The 24,115-nt window shown below is 35.7% G+C and overlaps 2 protein-coding genes across 2 annotated transcripts in view; both read left to right on the forward strand.

The window, feature by feature from the left end:
• Positions 1 to 144: 144 nt before the first annotated feature.
• Positions 145 to 14,464, forward strand: LOC137397916 (flotillin-1-like). The gene is made up of 9 exons (XM_068083992.1): positions 145 to 291; positions 867 to 1,033; positions 2,110 to 2,253; positions 5,068 to 5,226; positions 5,997 to 6,206; positions 7,943 to 8,131; positions 9,473 to 9,649; positions 11,565 to 11,729; positions 14,026 to 14,464. Exons 1-9 carry the CDS (start codon positions 246 to 248, stop codon positions 14,056 to 14,058), a joined length of 1,290 nt encoding a protein of 429 aa, XP_067940093.1. The 5' UTR covers positions 145 to 245; the 3' UTR covers positions 14,059 to 14,464.
• A 4,219-nt stretch (positions 14,465 to 18,683) lies between these two features.
• LOC137398851 (kinesin-like protein KIF14) overlaps positions 18,684 to 24,115 on the forward strand; it is a 43,640-nt gene continuing 38,208 nt past the window's right edge. The window contains exons 1-4 of the mRNA XM_068085025.1: positions 18,684 to 18,737; positions 21,693 to 21,755; positions 21,926 to 22,051; positions 22,382 to 22,568. Of these exons, the coding sequence (XP_067941126.1) occupies positions 18,686 to 18,737; positions 21,693 to 21,755; positions 21,926 to 22,051; positions 22,382 to 22,568 (428 nt within the window). The 5' untranslated portion in view covers positions 18,684 to 18,685. The remainder of the gene's footprint in view (positions 18,738 to 21,692; positions 21,756 to 21,925; positions 22,052 to 22,381; positions 22,569 to 24,115) is intronic.

Here is a 24,115-nt window from a genome sequence, read left to right on the forward strand (position 1 = left end):
GAAAGAGAAAACAAGAGATCGCGCGTTACTTTTATACCGGAAGTTCTAGTTGCTTGACAATATAAAACAGTCTGCCATGTTTGTGGCCTATTTGTTATCATCCAATCGGATTAAAGAACAAGAATTTTCACTTTTGTGGATCGAGGTCACGAGCTGAGCGTAGTAAATACTAGGAGCAATATCGCGTTCCTGTTGATTTATTTCGCTTACCGCGCAAGACATAACACTTTCGCTTGCTAGGAGTTATGGGCTTCGAAACGTGTGGTCCCAATGAGGCCATTGTTGTTTCAGGTTTGACTTTGTTCTTAAATATATTGCTTTAATACTAGCTTCTTCAGAATCATATAATATACTAACGTCGCTCGATTTCTCAAGGTCATTTTGCTTTCCAACATTCTTAAAAAAAGCTCTACATTGTTACTATCTGTGACTGTTTAATTTTTTACATCATTGATTCATCAGTCAAAATATGGATAGAGGCTTATGCATATATCCATTTCGGTTTTGCTATTTTCACGTCGGCTCTATTTAATGTACTGATTGGTTATCGGCCACTATAAACATTAACATGATGTGGCATGTTGCATTGCAGATAGTATTTTATCGACTTTAGACTATATGCCATGAAATCAGGTTATGGGTGTTAGCTACCACATGACATGTGGTCTTGTTTCACATCATACAGTAGTAGCTGCTGCTGAAAATAACATTTTGGAAACACAAAGAGATAAACAGATTGAAGAAGAATTGTTTCCACCGAATTAATCGATGTACATTAATTAAAACCAACAGGTTCTCTTGATAACATGCTTTAGCAGCAAACATGTATTCTTCTTGCTTGTGCTACACATTTTCCTCAACTTTAGGATGTTGTCATTCCCAGCCTCTGATGGTGCCAGGAGGGCGAGTTTTTGTGTGGCCAGGCATACAAAAACTGCAGAGAATTTCGCTTAACACTGTAACACTTACAGTGGATACACCCCAGGTTTATACACAGCTTGGTGTGGCTATCTCTGTCACCGGCATTGCTCAGGTTAGTCTTTCCTGCCTCAAATAAGGTAATAGTTGAGAGTATGCAAAATGTAAAACATGCTCTCTCTTCACCAATTTGGCCTAAAATGACCAGTTTTTATATTTATATTTCAATTTTTTATACAATTTTAGCTTTATGCAGTTTGAAATTGCTCATTCATGATCTCAACGCATTCCTTGGATATTTATGAATCATAGAGGTGTATAAAAAGATTAAAAAATGCAAACAAATATGCCAGCAGTCCGCTTACATATGTTTATTTTATTGTGAAGTCCAGTGATTTACCTAGGCTCACCATTTTACAATTTTGTTCAGTCAATTATATTTTAATCTATAGCATGCGCGATTTTAAAAATACTGTTCCACACTATATATTTTATTTACAACAATTATACAACTTACAATTTACAACTTACAATACAACAATACAATTTACAACATTATACAAGTATGACAAGCTATTATCCTCATGGTAGGATAAAGGTTTACAACGATTTGACCAATCTAAACTAAAGTCTCCTCACATGGCCTTCTTAATTTCTAGTAACAATGCAACATATATTAATGCTGGTCGCTCTTTAGCAGTAGCCTCAAATGTTTAATGCTGGTTGACATTATTTTGGATTTCCCCAGCAACACCTTTTTTGTTAAGCATCAGCTATTGGAAAACAGATTTTCAGTTTGAAGTGATTTAGATTTTGAGCAGATGCAGCGAGTAGTTTCTGTCAGTTTTAATGCTAGCTTCTTTGAATTTTGAATGCTCGCAGTAGAGTGATACAGCCACACTCTTAAAATTGATACAAGTAGCCAAACATAGAAATGGTTGACTGGATATTGCTTACAGTCAGGATTGAGTTTGTCCCTTTTCATAAGAGTTAGTACAGAAGAAGATTTATCCATTGAGGTCGCACTACTTTAACACCTTGTATACAAACTTGTCTGTAGCTGTGAACTGTCTCCATGTTTCTGTCTTGGTTCTGGGCTTCACTTGACCTACTATGTCTCCCTCCAGGGGAAAGATGATTCGCAGCACACGTTAATATTATTTTGCTTAAGAAGCTATTTTTGCTGTGTAGGTCAAGGTAAACGCGAGTAACATGGATATGCTGTTGACCGCCTGCGAACAGTTTCTAGGGAAACACGACAGTGAGATCAAATCTATTGCTCGGGAGACACTTGAAGGACACCAGAGAGCGATGATGGGCAACATGACTGTTGAGGTAGTGTATTCATTCCCTGCATTTCCATGCTTTGATAAAACGGTAGAATCTGAACGAATTCGTCGCCATTTTGCTTGACTAAATTTGTGTGAAGGCATACGTTGGAAGAGTACCATTTGGCTTCATAGAAATGTTTACTGCTGATGTATCCGCATCGATAATACTTGGCCGAGCTCTCCCCAGTGGAGGTAAAAAGTTCACACAACCACAGCAGGTCTCTGCAGCGAAAATGTTCTACTGCTACTCACAACTGTTTCAGCTTAACCTTGTGCCTTTGCCTGAACATTTACATCCCAAGGATGGATTGTTTGTACAATGATGATGTAATAATCACCTTCTAGGGCAACTAGTTGACTAGGCATGAATTAAACAGTAACCGTGACAACAGTAACCATGACAACCGTGACCCGAAAGTGAGTCTACTTTAATAAGCCTTTTTAAGAAATATATCGCGAATTTTGGAACGTTCTATAGCGTAACTCCCAATCTTTGAAATGATAGGGTATGAATTTGTCGGCAGTGGGCAACTCCGAACCCATTCGAAGGATGAAAGCAAGTGATTGTAATATGTTGGTTTATTCTATTTAACAAGCTGAATAAAATGAAATAATTCTATTATAGTATTACATGTCAGTGTAAATGGAAAAGACATGTGTATTGCCTATAATCCACTGCAAGTAAGACTTCGCTGTGTAGCGCTATGCTGGTTATGTCGGATACCGTAAACAATCTTCTCTTGTGTAAATATGATAATGTAATTAAAAGTTGTACATACATCGGATCGTGGAGTGTTTAGTAGCCTAGTTGCATGGTTTATTTGAAGTATTTCATAGAGCTGTCACATTTCATAGTGTAGATAAATCCTGCACTGTATGCCCTGTACTGCAAGTACATCTTGTAGCGCATATCCTGTAGTGCAAAGCTATGGTGTAGGGTAAATAAATCCTACAAAATTAATCTAGTATAGTACTTCTAGTATTGGTAGGTCATCTAATGTAAGTACTTCCTTGCCTGTAAGTACTCTCAGTGGAGTAAGTACTGTGCTGTTGTTGAACTGCTATTCCTAGTTGTGATCTGTGAAATATGTTTTAGTAATCAGTGACTTGACAACATGCCTGTTGAGCTGACCAGTCTTGTGGTTGAATTTCTGTACATATAATTGTCTGGATGATAGCAGTTGTACTGTTTTCTTGCTGGTCGGAGCTAGTAGGCCCTTTTCACATCAGATATAAGTCACATATCGCAGCCTTAATAATAACCAATACACTCATCCATTCCTACCTTTTCACCACCATACTCAAGAGTTAAAATCAATATTGGTCATGTGGTCAATGCTGCTAACGTGAGTAAAACCAGTCTGAAGGTATAAACATACAGTAACTATACATGAGAATAAGTTACAGTAAAGATTTTGCTCATAAGTACACTAAAGAAGTCTGTAAATATATTCTAAGTTCTGAAACTGCGATACATTACAAACTGCCTTTGTTCTCCTCTGACTAGCTCCAACCAAATGTAGGCAAGGTGATTGCGAAAATGTGAGTTTGTTCGTGATAATAAGTGTCTTATCTTGCCTACGGTTGGTTGAAGCTAATCTGAGTACAAGAGCGGTTTGCAATGTATCTAAGTTCAGAACTAGGAATATATTTACACTGTTTTAATGTACCGTACTTTTTGGACTATAAACCGTACCCCTATACAAGCCGCATCTGCTTTATTTAAAAAAAAAACGATAATAAAACAATACATAGGCCGCACTTTTTTATAGGCCGCAGAACTCAGGGCGGTGCTTTTTAGCACGGCAGCGATTTTGCTGTTTAAAACTGAACAGTGCCATTAGGCACTGTTCCGTATTAACCAACGCTTTTTAACCTAGGGTCTAATGGAACAGTAATGTTAGGCATTGTTTCATTTTTTATTTTACCGATATAGGCGCACTAACCGGTGATTCCGGTTAATGCGCCCTAACGGGGAAAGAAAAACCACAGAATAGCCACACCCTTATATAAGCCGCATGGCTCAAATCATAAAAAAAAATTAGCGGCTAATAGTCCGAAAAGTACGGTACATACGAACCAAATCTTTACTGTAACTTATCCTCATGTATAGTTACTGTATGTTTATACCTTTAGACTGGTTATACATACATTAGCAGCATTGACCACATGACCAATATTGATTTTAACTCTTGAGTATGCCGGTGAAAAGGTAGGAATGTGTGAGTACGTAGAACATGATTATACCTGCGACATGTGACTTACATTTGACTCATATATCTGTGGTGGGATACATATTTGTGGCATATCACAAGTATGTATTCCATCTAACACATATCTTTGACATACAGTATGACACTCATCTGCTGCATTTGACTCATATCTATGTCATCTGATACATATATATGTATATATATATATATATATAACAATCAGAATTATATCCCGTTGTCCATAAAAGTGCTCGAAGTTTCCTGAGCTGATCTATAAAATAGATAATAAAAGAGCAGTGTAAAATTTGATAAAAACTGTATAACTTAGTTTCATGCTAAAAAGATGTTAAAATAATTAGCACTCATCAGACACTCTGATATGTATATATATATATCTATATATATTTATATATATAGATATATTTGTATATGTGTGATATCTTGCACTTATCTGTGACATCTGACACTTATCTGTAGTATCCAACACATTTTTGTGGCATGTGACACATATCTGTGGTGGGTGAATCATATCTGTCATCTGACAGGCATGTATGACATCTGACATGAATCGATGACATCTGACCCTAGACTGACTCTCTTTACAGGAGATCTATAAAGACAGAAAGAAGTTCAGTTCTGCTGTCTTTGAAGTGGCGAGTTCAGACTTGGTGAACATGGGCCTCATTGTCGTCAGCTATACCCTCAAGGACATCAGGGATGAAGAAGGGTACCTTAGGTCTCTAGGAATGGCCCGTACCGCTCAGGTGAGTGCACCCACTTCTCTAACTTATTTACTAAATTGGTTAGTACTTGACCTTTATTGCCATTTCATTGGTTGCCACTTGCTTCTGAACTTACTATGTACATCAGTTTTGATCATTGGGTTTATACAACACATTCACTTTGGAATTCAAATCTTCCAGTCTTTGCTCCCCGGTACTAGGCAGGAACACTTGATCTTTTGTTTCTAACCATCTTTGCATTCGGAAGAGAATTCATTCATTGATCTGAATCAACAATCCAAGAGAGATGTGTTCACATTTTCTACCGGAGTACATTTGCAGCATATCTTTGTGCGAGTATAAAGATAGTGGGTACCCCTTAAGGTACATGTATATAGATGACTGATATATAGATGATGCGTTGTCCGGGTATTCAAAATCAGTTTATAAACAATGAGAGGTAATGAGAGTTGCCTGCCACTTGATAGTAGCCTGGCACATAGCCAATGGAAAATTTGAGTAAGTTTACTAATAAGAGCTACGGCTTCTACTGACGTTATGTCAGGACTTTGCTTCATGACCGAAAGCGTAGTGTGTTTACTCCCATATATTGACATATATTGCCTAGCAAATCTATCAAGCTTTTGTGGCTTAATTAGTAAGGTGTTGGACTGGTGAATGGGAGGTGTTGAGATCAAATCCCTTATTTTACAGATTCTTTATTTCAAGATTTTAATAGCTTTAGCTGGAACTATATACATACATACTAACTTTGAGAAATATAAATTTACTTCTAAATTATTGGACTGCAGGTTCAAAGAGATGCGCGTATAGGAGAGGCTGAGGCGCGGCGAGATGCTGGCATCAAGGAGGCGATAGCGGAGGAGCAGCGGATGCAGGCGAGGTACTCGAATGACATCGAGATTGCCCAGTCGAAGAGGGACTTTGAGCTCAAGAAGGCAGCGTATGATATGGAGGTTCACACAAAGAAGGCCGAAGCTGATCTTGCCTACAGTTTGCAGGTAAGTCTGTCCGACACTCCTCGTACTGACCTCGCGGATGATGACCTGATGATTTGGACTTGCACAGATGATGTTTCAGACATAAGCTAAATAAAATGTTTGAAACTGGAAAGTTTTTCTCAGGTCTAGTTTGTATGACTGTATATTGTGTTTAATTGGGTGATTCATTTCGCTCCAGTTCCTTCCCCATATCTATCTGCGTTCACCAGTTTGCTTAAGTTATGTGCAGGCCTTTTGGCTCACAATCATGACTGATTACATACATGTAGCTTGTGCTTACTTTCTGGCTCAACCCAATGTTATGGGCTTTGATGGCTGAGCAGCTCAGGGCACACCTAATAGTCTCACACCTAATTTCTTGCTAAATTAAGGAGAGATCAGTATCAACAGTGGCATCTGTTATTTAATGACAATTTTAGTAGCTTGTATTGGCTAGTAGTACCTGCTACCACATGGCAACTATTAGTAGTGTGCATCGGATAGTGGTACCTGCTACTACATGGCAACTATTAGTAGCCTGCATTGGATAATGGCATCTGCTACCCCATGACAGCTATTAGTAACCTGCAATGGTTAGTGGTACTTGCTACCCCATGACAACTATTAGTAGCTTGCGTTGGCTAGGGGCACCTGCTACTTTATGACAACTATCAGTAGACTGCACTGGCTAGTGGCACCTGCTATCCCATAACAGCTATTAGTAACAACATGGGAAAATGTACCTGCTATCTTATGACAAATTGTTGTCATTGCTATAGATTTGCCTGGCCAAACAGCTTTGTGAATCTGCCTTCTTGCACCATCTACATCGGTGATTTTAGAATTGTCTTTCTCATCATGTTGTCTGTGGATACAATATTGATAACAGTTCAACGCATCTGATAGAATTTTTCTGTCTCTTCGCCTAATTTCAACGTAAATGGCAATCAACAAGGTCCGCCATGCTGTGACGCCTAAAGATTGTCTGTAGTCCAGCAGCAATTCTGTGACTTGTAACTTCTCTGCTGTAAAGCCTTGCTAAACAAGCTTTATCTCATGACTGGCTCATGCTCAACATAAGACAAACTAAAAATTTGTCAGCAAATAAGTTTTTGACAAAAAGAATTGCATATGTTGTCTTTTTCTTTACCTATATATTGAGGTATTAAACAATATTTAGGTCTAAATTAGACCATATATATATATACACCTACATGTATGTGTAATTAGACCATATATATACACCTACATGTATGTGTAATTAGACCATATATACACCTACATATATGTGTAATTAGACCATATATATACACCTACATGTATGTGTAATTAGAGCATATATATATACAGCTACATGTATGTGTAATTAGACCATATATATACACCTACATGTATGTGTAATTAGACCATATATACACCTACATATATGTGTAATTAGACCATATAAATACACCTACATGTATGTGTAATTAGACCATATATACACCTACATGTATGTGTAATTAGACCTTATATATACACCTACATATATGTGTAATCAGACCATATATATACACCTACATGTATGTGTAATTAGACCATATATATACACCTACATATATGTGTAATTAGACCACGTCTAGTTGTATGATAAGACAAGGAGTATTGACGAGTCAGTGTATTGCTCTACGTAGCTTACTAAATCGATTGATAAGGCCACTTTTGTAAATTAATGTAGGCAAATCGATTGATAAGGCCACTTTTGTAAATTAATGTAGGCGGCAAAGACGAAACAAAGAATTAAAGAAGAAGAAATGGAAGTCAAGGTTGTTGAAAGGTCTCAGCAAATTCAGGTTCAGGAGCAGGAGATAGTAAGGAGAGATCGTGAGTTAGAGGCGACCGTAAAAAAGCCTGCCGAGGCCGAAGTCTTCAGGCTAACAAAGCTTGCTGAGGCTAACAAGAACAAGGTAAAAAGTCCAGCTTGCTGTCAGCAAGTTATTTTGCTCGTTATGCCTCCTTTACTAGCAATAGGTAAGGAGGTTGTTCAGCAGTTATTTATAAGCTATGGCAGAGGTAGAGCTACTGTGGTGTACCACCTGTAGAGGACCACCTGTGAAGGTAGAGCTACTATGGTGTACCACCTGTGGAGGACCACCAAGTAGCAGGTCAGAGGTTCAAACCCTGTAGTAAGGAAACCGAGTAGAAATGGAGGCACTGTAGTGCCCTCCCAAGAAACTCATGGAATGTCTAATAGGATAGGAGTCCCTGGTTTATGCCTCAAAAAGTGGTAAACATTTTTATATTATTTGACTGTCTAACTGGATGAGCAACCCATAAAAGAGTACTTGAGTGATTACCAGAAAAACGCATGCCGTGTACTTCAGTTTGAGGTGTTAGCACTGAACAGTAATACTGTTGGGGGCTAAAATATATTCCCCACAAATTGTGTGCAAATTCCATTCTAGACTGTTGGAAGGCGTCAGTCAATCAAAATGTCACAAACTGTGACTAATCACTTGTGTGGAATCCGCCGTGACGCTATGTCACGTGACTCGTCTATTCAAAGACTGGATTCAGCTTCAGTTCAATTTTCTTGTTTCTATTTTCATGCTTTCATCTCTGGAGGAGAAAACAAATTGATATGTATACAGAAAAATGATGAGTTGCAGCAAGTTTATTTGCTGATGGTTTGCATAATGCTTTGACGAGTTCATTCAAAACTGATTTGATGAGTTTATTGCAAAGTAAAATGGTTTGGCGAGTGCAATTTATGTTGTTTTGCCACATATAAATTCATATCCAAGTTGGTAATTTTATTTTAGTACTTTGTATGTTGACACTGAAAGTTTAGGGCCAAAATTTGGGATATTGTATTCATAGTTAACTATTCTCTGTTCTATCTAACGCAAACCCAACTTTTCAGTGATTTGTCCAGTCTTTTCTGACACAACATGCTAAATCAGAGGTCATTTTGGTGGAGTTATCTTTCCTCCTTTAGAGTTCAACCCATGCTCAATATTGTGATGCTCTTCAAGGGTGTTAATGCAAAATTATTTGCTGAAAACTAATTTTTGTCATCTATTGAGGAGTTGTGTTGTCTCAATGAAAAACAACTGCTTATTGTTGCAAATTTTGTCTGTTACAAACATGCACTAAATGCTGACTGACATTAATCAGCCTGACTGAGTTAGAGAGAAGCTAACTCCATGCTAATCATTGAACTCATTGTTTTTATGGGCTAGATAACGCGAGAGAGTTACTAGTTTTGTTTGAGGCGGAGCTTGGATTAAATGCGCATTTGCTTCCAGGTTGTGTTGGAAGCTCAGGCTGAAGCCGAATCGGTGAGGGTGAAGGGAGAGGCCGAGGCTTTTGCTATAGAAGCTAAGGCTAGAGCAGAGGCGGAACAGATGGCCAAGAAGGCGGATGCTTGGAAGGAGTACCAGGATGCAGCCATGGTTGATATGATTTTAGAGACCATACCTCAGGTAAGTTTAGTAGATACCATTCTGGCTATCTCATGTCTCACAGCTGGTCACAGGCAAGTGATTAGATCAGGTTAGTCAGTTCTTAAACTACAAAATTTTCGCTTGCTCCGATGGAATTAATTCATGGATAAATATTTTTGTTTTGCGTTTTTTGCTTACACTCAGTATTTTCATGTAAAAGCGTAAGTTTTGGTCATAGAGCTTTGATCCAAAAGTTTTTGGGATCATCAGAAGTTTTTTGGAATCAGCAGACAATTCTGCAGAAAAACCAATGCATTTTACAAACAAAAACCATGTTTATATTTTTTAGTTTAGTCAAACTGGCTGCAAAAAATGCAATAGTTTTTGTAGTTTGACTTAAAATTGGACCCCAATTTTCCAATATAACAATACAGTTACCAGAAATAACTGAAATCCAAAGTTGAAGAATTCTAATAGCAAAAAACCTTTAGGGCACTTTACAATTTTTCTTTTCATTCATCCTAAACCGAAAATGAAAAAAATTTGAAATCGCCATATTGTGCTGTAAATTCTGACTAAAAAGAAAATTAACTGTTTTTTTGGCAAAGTGATAATCCAATAACTTAAGTTGACTGTGATGATGAATGTTTTGTCTAGTTACTAAAGTGAGCTGTTATAAAGGCTGTCCTTAGCGATTGAGTTGGAGCTGATGTTACTATATTTGCTATAAGGGTGCATACCACTTACAACGCCATTATAGAAGAATTTGTTGTGTGACCCGTTTGGCTCACGACAGAATGAATTTTACTTTGCTTTATAGGCCTTTGGAGGCCATTTTTATTCATACTCCCTACTGTAAGAGTGAAAATATTGTAAAAATTGCAATGCTGTTTTAATGCTAAGGTATAAGACAACTCCCAACGTTTGAAATATGATTGCAAGTTCTATCAGCATGCAAATGCAAATCTTTTTCCCAATTGGGCATTTTGCTCAGCTACAAATTCAAGTTGTTGTCAGTTACAAGTTGACGGTATTATACACCTAACTCCAGTAAAAACTCAACTGCAAAGCTTTTCTAAAGTAAAGCTGAAATAAAGGAAAAATAAACTGAGTGCAATCTTATTTCAAATACTTATGCAACAATACAAATATTTTCCTCCCAAATTCAGCATAAAATGTCAAAAGTTTTTATCAATTGATTGCACTGGTCAGACAACCAGAAAATAAATGGCAACAGTATTTCATTTTTCGTGTGCTTACAGTGTACTCACCCACAATATAATGCCATGTAGATTGTGAATAGTTTTATTACTATTGAGTGGACAACTCCAGTCATTAACTCGTGGAGCCCCGCGTGAGATTATACTAATCTAATAGCCTTTTAACTGTGATCAAGTTTTGTTTATTTAAATCTTAAAACATGCTGGCAGTCAGATCACTTTAAACATAGAAAACAATCGCAAATGATAGAAAATTACTGATAATTTCTGAGAAAATATACTAAATTGGTTATAAACAATTTTGTAGATTTTATCAGAATGTAACAGATTTATAAACTAAATTGTTTATAGACAATTTAGTTTATAAATCTGATTACAAATTTTGGTTACGAATTTAGTTTACAAATTTGATTGAAACAGATTACAAAATTTGTTTACAAACAATTTACAAAACTAATAAGTTAGTTTTTAAGCAAACAAATGACGGAGTATTATTATGGAAATATTTAACCTAACATATCAAATCACATATTGTATCAAATTAAGTGTATATGATAGAAAAATACTGATACTTTTTGAAGAAGTGTACTAAAATTTTGTGTAAATGTTCATCATTACCCTTTTGTAACCCTGTAATTGCTTTCGTTTTGCACCGTTTTGGATATTTTGAGCTTTTCATGCGTTAGCTCGTCACATTTAATTGAAGTTCATGATTTGAAATCCTATTTACAAAGGTGGCAGCAGAAGTGGCAGCTCCACTTACACAGTGCAAGAAGGTGACCCTTGTCTCTTCCGGCAAGGGTGATGTCGGAGCCGCGAAGCTGACCGGAGAGGTATTTGACATCATTGAAAGGATGCCCAAGATGGTGGAAGGCATGACGGGTGTGGATCTCTCCAAGGTAAGTAATTGTGAACCATGGTACAACATCAGTAATACATGTGAGGCAAACATTAACTTAGGCAAAGTTTTTGTCTCACATACCTCGAATTGTGTTTTTTTCTGTTAGCCTTTTAGCTAAGAGTTGCCTCTCCTTGGTTAGATTAGTACAGTGCATCCTTAGGATACGATTACCCTGATTACGATGATTTTTCACCTTACGAAATGGAACATGATAATTTTTTTCACCTCACCATGCGAATCTTATTTCACCTTACGAATTCAACAAAGTTTTCGCCCCAGTTCAAATTTGACAGTTATAGTGCTTATTACCCATGTATAATTAACAAAGATACCGAACTGCTGTTTGCCGAAAATATTTTCACAATGCCTAAAAGAGGCTTGTTGACCGATTTCCTTCAGTTCAGCAATTCCCGTGTGCAAAACGGTCGTATTTTTCTTTCAAAACAGTAGCAAATCTGAGTTGCGATCCCTTCAAACAGGTCAGTGGTCAGACAACTGAGACAAAGACAACAAAGACAGAAACTGATAAGTGATAAAATTTTAGTGATAAAAAGTTGAAATTCAGTAAAATAATTGAAAATACATACTAAAGCTTTACTAAATACATACTTTAGGTGTGTGTTTAGTAAGCTAATTTTATTTGAAGTGAATTCAAAGTTTATGTTATACGTACGTAGGCACTCCCTACGATACATTGTAGTGTTACATTTTATTGCAGACCATAACCACTAACTATCCTACATATAAATACAATAAAGTTACCAAGTGGGTAACTATAGTTACTAAGGTTAATACACTATTTTGTTACTAATTTGTAATATGTCCAGCACTTGTATAAAATTTTGGACGATTTTTACCAGGGGCTGTTTGCATTATATAATTATAATGGTTTCTATACCCCTATATACGATTTTTTCATTATACGATGCCAACCCTGGAACGGATCAAAATTGTATCTCGAGGGTGCACTGTACATTAATGGATGTTTTGTTTCTCAGCAGTTTTTCAAGTAGTTGAAAGAGAGGTCTTTGTTGAAAAGAGGTTTGATACGAGAAATTTGTTACATTATCCAGTAATATTATTATGTTTAGCTTTCTGTCAAACTTAAAGATTTGCATACTTTTAATGTGCTGACAACTCCTTACTTTGCTGTTTTTTGTACAAGTGTACATAGTGAATATACAAACGTTTGTTTTTATACTTTCGGAGCAACTAAAATTGAGGTTTTCTTTTGCTGCTACGTCTCCATCCAAGTTGGGCCTTTTGTAATATAGCCTAGCTCCTAGTTATTTGCCTGATTCTATTCTAAAGTTCCATGGGCTATGCATGAATAATTTGGTTGCATAAGTTCTCAGGCTTGGGTCAACTGTTCATTCAATTTTTTTCAGCAATCGAAGCCCATAAAATTGTTTAACTGTATGCATAAACAACTTCCCGAGTATCAATAATACTTTTAGGAGTAATAGTGTTAATAGAAGGCCCACTATCTGTGTGAAAATAGCTGCCATTCGTTTGTTCTATGATCAGGCACTAGTTTTACTGTTGGGCTATGAAACCTGCTTTTATTGAGCCACTGTCCATGTCACAAATTGTATCGACAAAATCGATTCGTTGGAAAATCGATGAAATTATAGCCATGGGCCACAATCACACCAGCAAGTATCAACATAAACTCGATCGATAACATTAAAAAGATCGAAATTATTCAAATCGAATTAAAAAAATACTCTCTCCGAGGAATAATTTTCCTGTTGGGGAAAGTATTGCTCGGAGAGTTCAACCCTATTATGGTACAAATTAGTTGCTAAGCGATAAATATGGATGGCGTTGTAAGGTCATCTAAGGTTGCTACTGACCTCTACACATGGTCTGTGTGACAGCCACAGAGTTATTTGACATTCATTCGACACACAAACTGAGACATCATGGATCGGACAGAAAATGATCGATCTTATGAAGTGTCCTTGACCAACTGACACCTGTCACACCTTTACATTTTTGTTTGATCGATATTTAGAAAGTTGATTCAATTTGTGTGACAGACGGTGGGCTTTGGAGAATTTGAGGGGTTCTCTAACCTGATATAAACTCTTCTCTAAACTCTTCACACTCTGTCATAAACCCGACAGAGTAAATAGTTAGCAAAATTTCTCAGAATTCAAAATTAAAAACATTTCATTGCTTATCACTAGTTTTAGAAGCCCTAAAGTAGTGCCAACACACTGGTATCAAGATCTGTCTGTAGTATTTTTTTTGTGTTTAATGTGTTTGGTGCATTATGGGTATTTTTACAGATCATCAAGAGTGCCTCGTCGGGCCGAAGATAAGCTCAGGATATCAAACTCCGGCTCTCTCTTTGGTCATAAAGACTGTGATAGCTGAACTTTAAACTTGCGTTGTTGTATTTCATTTTAACCTCGTTCATTTATCAATTCTTGTATTTGCCTTAAAGCTATCAGTCAGTTAATTTTTTATATTTTTAACACAAAATATAGTATAGTTATATGATTTGACATTTCTGGGTTGGCATCATTACCTTTTTATCATTTGTCTAGTATACACAACCGATCATTTTCACAGGTTATGTCTCATTACCTGTCACGGTTGCCACGAAATGTGGTATTTCGTTGTAGATATCTTTGCATGTTGTATTGTATCAATTATTTTTCCTAGATTGCTTATTTATTATCTACTCTGTATTGTTCTATCGAATAAACCAATACATCTATTTTACTTGTGAATGTTGCTCGACTGCGGATTTGTTAAAACGTTCAGCTAGGAAAGCCTCTTTATAAGCTGAGGTGCATCCAATATTACAAATGGCATCATTGCAAGTTGCAATTAAGCCAGCAAGAGAGTTTTAAGAAAATGCATGTTTTCATCGATGAGATGCAAACTTGAAGCTTCATAGTACCAGCTGTCTTGGCTGGTTTTGCAAGCACTGGCTGTACTGCACAACTTTACAAAACTACGACACTTATTTCGAAGCCAAATTTGTTAACTTTCTTTATAATATATCATTTGTAAGCTCTTCAAGGAATCGCAAACCTTTCGTATTCACTGCAACAAACGAACTGGATTAAAAAATAACCGCCAAATGAGCGAGGTACGACTATTCGGAGTTGTCTTAACTTTATTTTAAACTTTCTAGCGGTTCATATTTATGCACAAGTAAATGCTGTCCAATTAGATGAAAGAGCACAATATCGCAGCCAATCCTCCTCTGAAGTTTTGGAGGTTTCGATTAAAAGGTTATATTGCTTCAGCTGAGATAATCGCAAAATTGGTGCAGTTATTTTAGAATATTTTTGAGCATGTTTATTTTGGTAAGTGCTAAACTATGATAATATTATCAAATGAAGACAGTTACTATGTAACAAAAGTACTAAAAAGCAGTGGTTATCTATCAAAAAATCAAACTACATGTATTTGTTAAATTGTCAACTGGTGCCACTAGCTCAGTTCAGGATTAAAAAATTGTTTAGTTCTGGTTACTGCATCTATATATAATCTTTAGAGTAGCAATTTAAAATGAATTTATAGCTTATTGTCATTCATTCACGTTTCAATATTTTATTAGATCTTCATTGCTTATTGTGCTGCGGTAAATACTTTTTGCAAACAACAGCCGTTGATTTTTATCGTGTCTTATTCCTGACACATTACCATGAGCTATTTACTGCTAATTTGAATATTTCACTTTATAACCGTGTTAGACATTGCTTCGAGATAGTTTTATTTGATGCAATAATTGTTTTTCCATCCTAGTTCTAGTAATTACTGATAAAAACAGCCTCAATGAGTCTTTGTCTGCATGGCCCTGCATATATATAGCAAATGAATTGCATGAAAATTCCTTTTGCACTTGGCCTAATAATTATTAATTCTCCAAAACTAACTTAGAGCTGTTACAAAATAATGCTACATAAATTTTGTAAGGTTGCAATTTAGCTTCGTCGTTAGGATATTGAAAACAATGTGTGACAAATTTAAACAAGTGAGTACAAAATTGTATTTACATCTGATATTTTAAGCGGGACTTTTATAATCTCCCAGACTTACTTGTAGATTTGTTATTATACCAAAATTGAATTGAGATGTTTTGGCTTTTTTGCATAGCTTGTTTTTATGTATTAATGGTTTTATATTTAGCTACTTTGGAAATTAGGAATGAAATTCTTTTTTACTTATGCTAGTTACTGCCTTCAAAATGTTTGTTAAAATTCAGTCTTTGTCTGTCCTGTGAGACTAAAAATCTAAAGTGGTAGATACTCAGTAGTGGTTATTGAAATAATGTACACCTTGGAGGTAATTCACTGTTTATTGCTTGTTGCCTCAGTCCTGTGCCCTGTATAATTTTATCATGCTCACAGTAATATATTTTATTTGGTGTAGTAACTCTAGCAAGAGTTTTAATAAAATCTATCTGTAAATATTGAGAACCTTTATTTGATGTCTCCTTACAATGTTATGGAATTTAGGTAAACACGCAATCACAACTTGACTTCAGTTGGAAATATTGATGAATAAATTTGATGACTATATTTATTCCTTGCCGGGTCTTTACATTTTAAAGTATTGAACAAGGATTATCCAAATGAAGTCATAGGATTATTCTGATGTACGGGAGAACATTGTGACTAGAATGAGCAGGTTCTCCAAGAAACTCAATGCCAAACCTTTTCAAACTCATTCAATTGTCATTAAATCTTTTGGCAAACAAGACAATCTGTTTTGCCATAATCCATTTCACAGTGAAGACATCTGCTTTGTGTATTGTTTTAGCACAGTAGCTGTACACCTTTAAACCTCCAAGAGGTTCTTATATCTAACAAGCAAAGAATATCAAGTATTTTTTACATATTCTGTCATATTTTATGTTTGCAAAAAACACCAACCATGAAATGTAATCAATTGTTCAGAAACCGTATGTTTAAGAGTATGTTCAACATGGAGTTGACTCATTATTCTACAGTTCATAGTTGAAGTATCCATCCACAGTCAGGTCAACGTACTACCCGTTGCAAGTATACCCGCTGTCAACTGATTGAGCACCTGTTCTGGTATAAACTTTAAGCGTATAGCAAGTATTAAAAATATGTTTCTTAAAGTTGATCTAATGATATCTTACTTCTACTAACCTCAAATATTTGCCGCATCGAAAAATGGCAGAACTTTTTGTACTACCAGTTCTTTTTATAGTTAGCAAGGGCTCTCTAGAAAAAGAAACTTGTGTGCTCTAGATTCTCAGACTAATAAATATTTTAATTTGATTGATATGCCTATAATAAACATGATGAGGGTAATAAAAAGGTAATTTTTACTCTGTGCCAAAACAGGTGTTTTTGTATGCATTAGTGAACCTTCATTTAACTGCATAGCATAATGAAAGTTTTGAAATTATACAATATGCGCTCAGAAATTTTCACATTCTGCATTTTGTTTGTTGTCCTTACATAATTATACATACCCATAAAACCTCTATTTGATTGCCATGACGATCTATTTTTCAACTCTTCCTTTTTAGTGGTGGTTTATTAGAGGTGACATTCAAATAAAGGGTGATGTTGTATTTTTCAAATAACTTGTCAGAATTTTGGTAAGATAAATGCAACTCTTTTTATGGGCGAAGTGAATGTTACCTATATTTTGCACTCTCCTTCAGGCGATGCGCCATTAAGTCGAACGTCTAAATAAATACGCATTGGCAAGCTGAGAAATAGCTTTACCAGTTGATATCTATTGCCTGCAATTAACTAAAGTATGATGATCTTATAGCATGCTTTGTAATTTGTTGGATGGAGCTTTCAATTTTTATTTCATTTCAATTTGATGGCATATTTTTTATTTTAAAACTGTATTTAATATTGCGGCATAAAAACTTATTGTACTCATGGATACGCTTGCTACAGTTTGCAGCCAAAACTGGCTTTTTATTTGTAATATAAGAGGAGTTCGGTCCAACAAAAGCCAAGTGTATATAATGATGATGATGTCATCAAATAAAATAATAGAATGGTAATGGGCTATAAATTAGCACATTTATAAGTTATTATTATCTATGAAAGGCTACAAATATATATTCAAGAGCAAGTGACTTGAACAAACCATATTTAGAATGCATGCAGAAACAAAAATATTTAGCATCATTAGCTCGGCCAGTTGTGTTCTGATTGTTGTTTTCAGTTGGACGCATTTCATCTTTTTCTGGCTGTTCCATGCATTCCACATTGTCTTCTGACCTCAACTTTTCTTCTCCTGAACTAGTCGATATTACCGTCCAAACAATCTTTTAGCATGGTAAAACCTTTATGCGTTGCTTATTTTGTGCAAATAAATAAACTTCTAGCCATTTGTAAGCTTGGGCATGTGCAATAAGGCGCAATTTAGCAATTGCTAAACCGTTTTTCACATACGCCGTAAGTATGAAGGTTGCGTTAAACAAGGAACTACTATTAGCCTGATGCAGTTATCAACTATTTCTACGGCGTTGCTTCCAAAGTTTTAACGAAAAACGAGTAGAGATTTAAAGCTAGAAAACGGACTTTGAACAGCAACATTAAAAGAATTAAATGTTATTGATGTACCAGAATCATTATTATTACAATTTTGTGGACACTTTTCTACTGATTCCTTGTATTATCGGTTCGTAATATAAAAAAAAAAACAAAGTGGCGGTCGAATAGAAGCGGCGTTCAAATAAGGGTTTTGCGGTTTATATCCTTTCCATTCATTGTAGATCCTCTGAATCGGTCAAAGCTCAAGCCAGTCATTTGAGGTCTTTTTAAGACTTGCAGATAGAAGTGTATGATCAGTAAGTGATTCATTTCTTGTGACAAACACCTGTTACCACCTGTTACCAAGTGCTTTATTTCATCATATGCTACGGACAACCACATTTTGAGTACCTATATAAAATATTTGCCTTTTGAAGGCTTAGAGTTGGCTGGCCAGATGAGTGGAAGGATATCTGACATTCTATCTGGTGGAAGGTCATCTTCAGCAGGTAAGTTTGCACTACAATTGTTCATTGTTACCAATCACTAGTATGATGCCCGGCGATGCCTGAGATTTGTTTTTCCCAATCAGATTGCCGATAGGTGGGTGTTTAAGAATCTGGTTCTCACAAACCAGACGGAGTTTCGAGTCTAATTATTTTTAGTGGTCACAAATGCGGAAATGCGTTTAGGTGGACTAACAGACAGACAATGTCAGTGAGATTTATTGATATGAATGGCGCCAAGTCTTGAATGTTAACAGTTCTCAGCTATCTGTTCATCCCTATGTTTTTATGAAGAGGGTAATCCGCAAGTTTATATCGTCTGCAAATGTCAAAAATCTGCAACCCAAGCTAGTTTTGGTACTCGCCAAACTTAAATTTTAAGCTCCTAAAATTTTTACCGAAAGTTTTAAGCTTGCTAAAAAGGAAAACGACACTTGAGGATGACGCAAGAAAATGACGCGACGGCTATTCCATTTTAAACATTTTTCGCTCTCCAGTTATTCTTATTTTGGTTTGAACAGCTCTGAATGCGCTGCTATGACCTTTGAACTTTGAATGCTGCCATAGAAATCCTCATCTTCTCAACACATCCTCGTTAATTAGCAATATGAGAATGTTTATTGAAATACTTATCACACAATAACTTCTAGCATGTTTCTTCGATCTTATGAATAAAACGAATTTTCACGGTAGGTTTTGAGATAGCAGTGCTCAAAGTGACAGCATTACAATGATGATGAAATAGACTCGTAAGGACAATAGACATGGTTTTATTGAATGCGTGAAGTATATTTGTGAAAATATTTCGGCGAATGAGGTTGCATGAAAGTGTAAACAGAAACCATCTTGTACAACTACATCCCATTTGAGCCGTTTTGGAAAGGGATTCTAATCTATGGCGTTTTCGTGATGGCGGCGATTAACTGCTCGTTTTTAGCTTTTAAGAGCTTGTAATCACGTTTCTACATATCTTGCACCTACAACACAGCAGAGTAAGACATGGTGATCCTTTTGATATCAAATTACTGTAATGTGAATTTTGTTGCAAGTCAACCTTCAAGTAAGACTGTCTAACCTGTAATGGGGAAGCTGCACTGTTAATCTTGATTTGTCCCCCAGCAGCCCTATGAAACTAAACTGTCATTTGTAAATTTTTAGTGGCTCATATCTTGTATAAATGACATATTTTTTTATTTAACTTGTGTCTGTTTGGATTTCTATGCAGTTTCCGTCCTGCGTCTCACAGCTTTCAGTATTTGTATGAGGTTCTATGGCTAATGAATGAGTGTTGTTATCCAAAGCCCATGTTTGTTTATGTAAAGGCTGTTTGTTTAGGTAGAGGATTGATTGAACGGCCTATTGACATTGTGAACATATGCTAACACTTCCTATGCATAGCTTTGTCTGAAGGTGTTTGGGCAGTTCCCAGCAGTTATTCATCATTTCAATCTACTATGTGTCAAAATCAGTATAGTTTGAAACACTTTTCAGGAAATTTTGCAAATGTATACACTTGGCGAGCCATCTTACTAATTATAATGAAACTAAAATATTGCAGAAACCCTACATTGAGTAAAAATAGAAACATTTCAATAGACACGAAGATGTGTGTAGCTATATAACTTAGGCTTGTTCAAACATGATTTTGCTAGCAGTATCTGCGTCTATGCAGGTGGAAATCTAATGTTTCTACCCTGAGAAACTCAACTACAATTACTAAACACACTTACAGTGTAGTTTACTGCTGATTACACCCACTGTAACCAGGGGCTGTAATCAGCAGTGTTTGGTCTGATTCAACTATGTAAGTTGCCTGCTTATATCGTTTGTAGTAACTTTGGACAGTTGATAAGTCCTAATAATGTAAACATTCATTGTAGTTTATAGTTACCTCTGATTTGAGAGTTGTCTTCTCTCGCTGGCACACTTCACATAGTATGCCCATTAAAATGATTTTAAGTAATACTTTGTTACTTTGCATTCAGATTTTCCTTGGACGAAAATTAAAAGGACTTATGAAACTAAACTACATAGAATATATGAATCTCTCTCATACTCTGGCCCTGTGAGATCCCTCCTCAAGCAGTAGTCATGCTTGCTGTTTGCTTATTACACTTTATAAAGTTTAAAAGTACAAAGCGCTTGTGACAGCCTTCTTCATGCTTCTTAAATATTCCCAATCTCTTAAACATTTTTAATGCACCTGAGAAAAAAAAATGCTTATGAATAATAGAAAAATGACTTTATTACATAAGCGTGTATTAGTTATCTATTTTGCTAGATTCTCATTTTTTGAAGAGGGTGTTATTCCTTATTAGCCGAGAAAAATGATGTATTATGAATTATATTTTTTTAATTCATGTACAGTAGTAACGTAATAAGCATCAATTGTACGATAAGATACGTAATAAGCATCAATTGTACGATGTAAAGAAAATCTATGTGTATAGTTGTTATTTCTCTAGAGTTTTAAAGAGCTATGAAGGTTGAAAGTTCTAGTTTGTGTTTTAATGATCAGTTTCTATGGAAGCAATGCTACAAGTAGGGAGTCATCTTGTTTCTTTCTCTGAAATCAACAACTGCAAGTTTATGGGAATCTCTCATTTAGAAAGCGTTTCTAAACGATTGCATGTCCTAAATGTAGTTGATGTAGGGGATTGTAGGCCATACTGCTACCATTTACAACACAACACGTACAACTATATAGACAATCAAGTCATGAAAGTCATACGGAAAGTAATATATAGAAAGTGCAGCTACAATCTCGTTTTTAAATATACTTCAGTCAATTATATATTCATTGGTTAGCAATAGTCATTCGTAATGCAATGCATGGTAAAGCGAGTCATGCATTAATATTATTTTTTTACTGTGAGTTAATATTGTTTTACTATGAGAAGACGACTCCTATTTTAAGCATCACGATATGTATCAGAATGATGTCACGATATGTTTCAGAAACAAAGAGGAGCAGGTTCTCAGCTAATGAACTCGGGAATATATCCGATGACTCCTCTAATGGTATGTCTACTAAATGTGAAGCTCGGTTTTTCCAAAATGTAAATGCTGGTTTTACCAAAACCTAAAGAATGGTTGTCCTGACATTCAATGCTCAGTTTTACTTAAACTCATAGATGTGATATTGTTATGAAATCAAAATGAAGGGCAAATTCTGATGTCTGTGGTTACAGGACTAGACAGCTGTGCAGTGACTGTTGCTGTCAGGGTTCGCCCCTTTGCGCCGAGGGAGGAACGTGCGTCTGGGAATCGTCGAGTTGTGTCTATGCAAGGCTGTGAAACGCTGGTGCAGGCTAATGGTGCATATTTACATTTTGATTTTACTGTAGATATCGTGATATACTATGTATGTGCCAGTAATCAGGTAGAGTATCATGTTATAACTGCAATGATATACATACTAGTAATCAAAGATAGTGTCATGTTATAGCTTAGTTGATATACATTACATACTAGTAATCATAGCCAGAGTATCATGTTATAGATTGAAGTCAGTTTGTGATCGTATTGCTGTCTCGAGTAGGCTGGTTTGTGTTGTAAAGAATCCGTCATTTAAATGCATGTCATTTAGGTGTTGTCTTTCTTTAGTAGTTGTCCTTTCTATGGCACTATTTCTAATATTCTTCCAGAGAGCTCTCCGGTGCACACCTTTCAATATGACTACTCCTTTGATTCGTTTGATGAAACTAGACCAGGTTTCTCTAGCCAAGCAAAAGTGTACGAGTGCCTTGCTAGACCTCTCCTCACTCGGGCGTTCCAAGGCTACAATACTTGTCTGTTTGCTTATGGACAGACTGGTTCTGGTAAAAGTTACAGGTGAGATTGTGGTTTTGTGCGCTTTTAGTTCATAGGAAGGTTTGGAAACTTAAAGGATGGACTATTGATCCTCCTGAGCAGTCAACTTGTAATGTTATTATCATGACTATTACGGAACAGCTAACTGACCCCTTTCCACAACTGCCAACTTGTCCATATTTGCTTGTCAACCACAAATCTAAAAACTAACAGCTTGCTGTCAGCATATTTTATGCCATGTAGTTTCCATGGCAACATCATAGCTATTCATGTGATAAACAAGCATACTGCTCAAGTTATTAAATTAATTGTAAAGCTTTTCAAATAATTTAATATAGTAATAATTTTAACAAGCTTTTAAAACAATATATAATAACTTAATATAATATAATAATATGCTTTTTCTATTTATTGGCACAGTTGATTCAGTTCAAGGTCTTCTTTGTATATTTTAACTTTGGAGCAAATATTTCTATAAGGACAGGCCGTAACTTGTTTAATTCAGTATGAAGTAAATTGTACATATACATTACGAGTATAACTGTGTTCAACAAGTAATATTCTATAAACAGTAGTTTCATCGTTATTTTAATGTACTGATATCTGAATGGATCTTATGTTACTTTGGAGGCAGGCATATGAGCCGTAATTTACTCTAACATAAACTTGGGAAGGGGATTCAGTCAAAGGTCTCCTTTGTATGTCTAAACCACACGCTATTATTATTATTTCAATGAGATTTAGATAATTGTTTAATCTCGGCAAAAAAGTCTATAACATAGTATAATACAAAAAGTCTATGACATTCAGAACTGAAGATGAGTATATATTTTCATGTAACTACACCTTGGTGCACCGGTATGAAAAATGAATTAATGAAATAAAAAAGTAGTTTTTATTGTTACTTTTACTCGAAAGAAGGAAGTCTTCTCTCAGCATTACGTAACTTTGGAGATGAAAGTGTTGATGTAAAAAACATAGCTTTAACTTAAACTAGATCAAGTTCGAATTAAATTAGCATTTATATTTTTATTATTTCTCTATTGTTGTACGTTGAAGTCTTTATCATACTCTAAGCTTTCATTCGCAAAACCGCTTCGAGAAACTTCGCGCATCGTATGTTAATAATTGTTTAAAATTTAAATGTTGAGGTTTACTGCGATAATAGGGAAACTCTTGCTTTATTCACTGGGCAGTTATTAGAATGACTAGTACATGTGCTCTGGTAGTCTAGGGGCCAGTGAGACATCATCAGGTGTGCCAATAAGGCACAGAGAATAGTATATGTACAGTTATTCTGAAATACTGTCATGTGCCAAATGTCATAAGTTTGAATCTTGCATGATGCCCATCTTTTTCTCCAACTTGTAACATGGCCTCAGATGGATGGATAGTCACAGCTCTTATTATAGTAAAGTAAAGATTAGCAAAAATGGTAGCTTGATGAACATCAGAAAAATGACACAATGAGTAATCGAATAAAAACAAAATATTATTTAAAGTGAAAGTAAACACGTAATTTTAAGAATGTTTTATATGATTGGTAATGCATCATAAAATGTTAATTA

The sequence above is a fragment of the Watersipora subatra genome, chromosome 6 (genome assembly GCF_963576615.1).
Source record: "Watersipora subatra chromosome 6, tzWatSuba1.1, whole genome shotgun sequence".
NCBI classification, from domain to species: Eukaryota; Metazoa; Bryozoa; class Gymnolaemata; order Cheilostomatida; family Watersiporidae; genus Watersipora; species Watersipora subatra.

What these genes read in the sequence shown, in the direction of transcription:
- LOC137397916 (XM_068083992.1), top strand. Translation starts at nt 246, where the DNA reads ATGGGCTTCGAAACGTGTGGTCCCAATGAGGCCATTGTTGTTTCAG. An exon ending in GAATGGCCCGTACCGCTCAG is followed by an intron (nt 5,227 to 5,996) that starts GTGAGTGCACCC and finishes ATTGGACTGCAG; the next exon opens with GTTCAAAGAGATGCGCGTAT. An exon ending in ATCTTGCCTACAGTTTGCAG is followed by an intron (nt 6,207 to 7,942) that starts GTAAGTCTGTCC and finishes AAATTAATGTAG; the next exon opens with GCGGCAAAGACGAAACAAAG.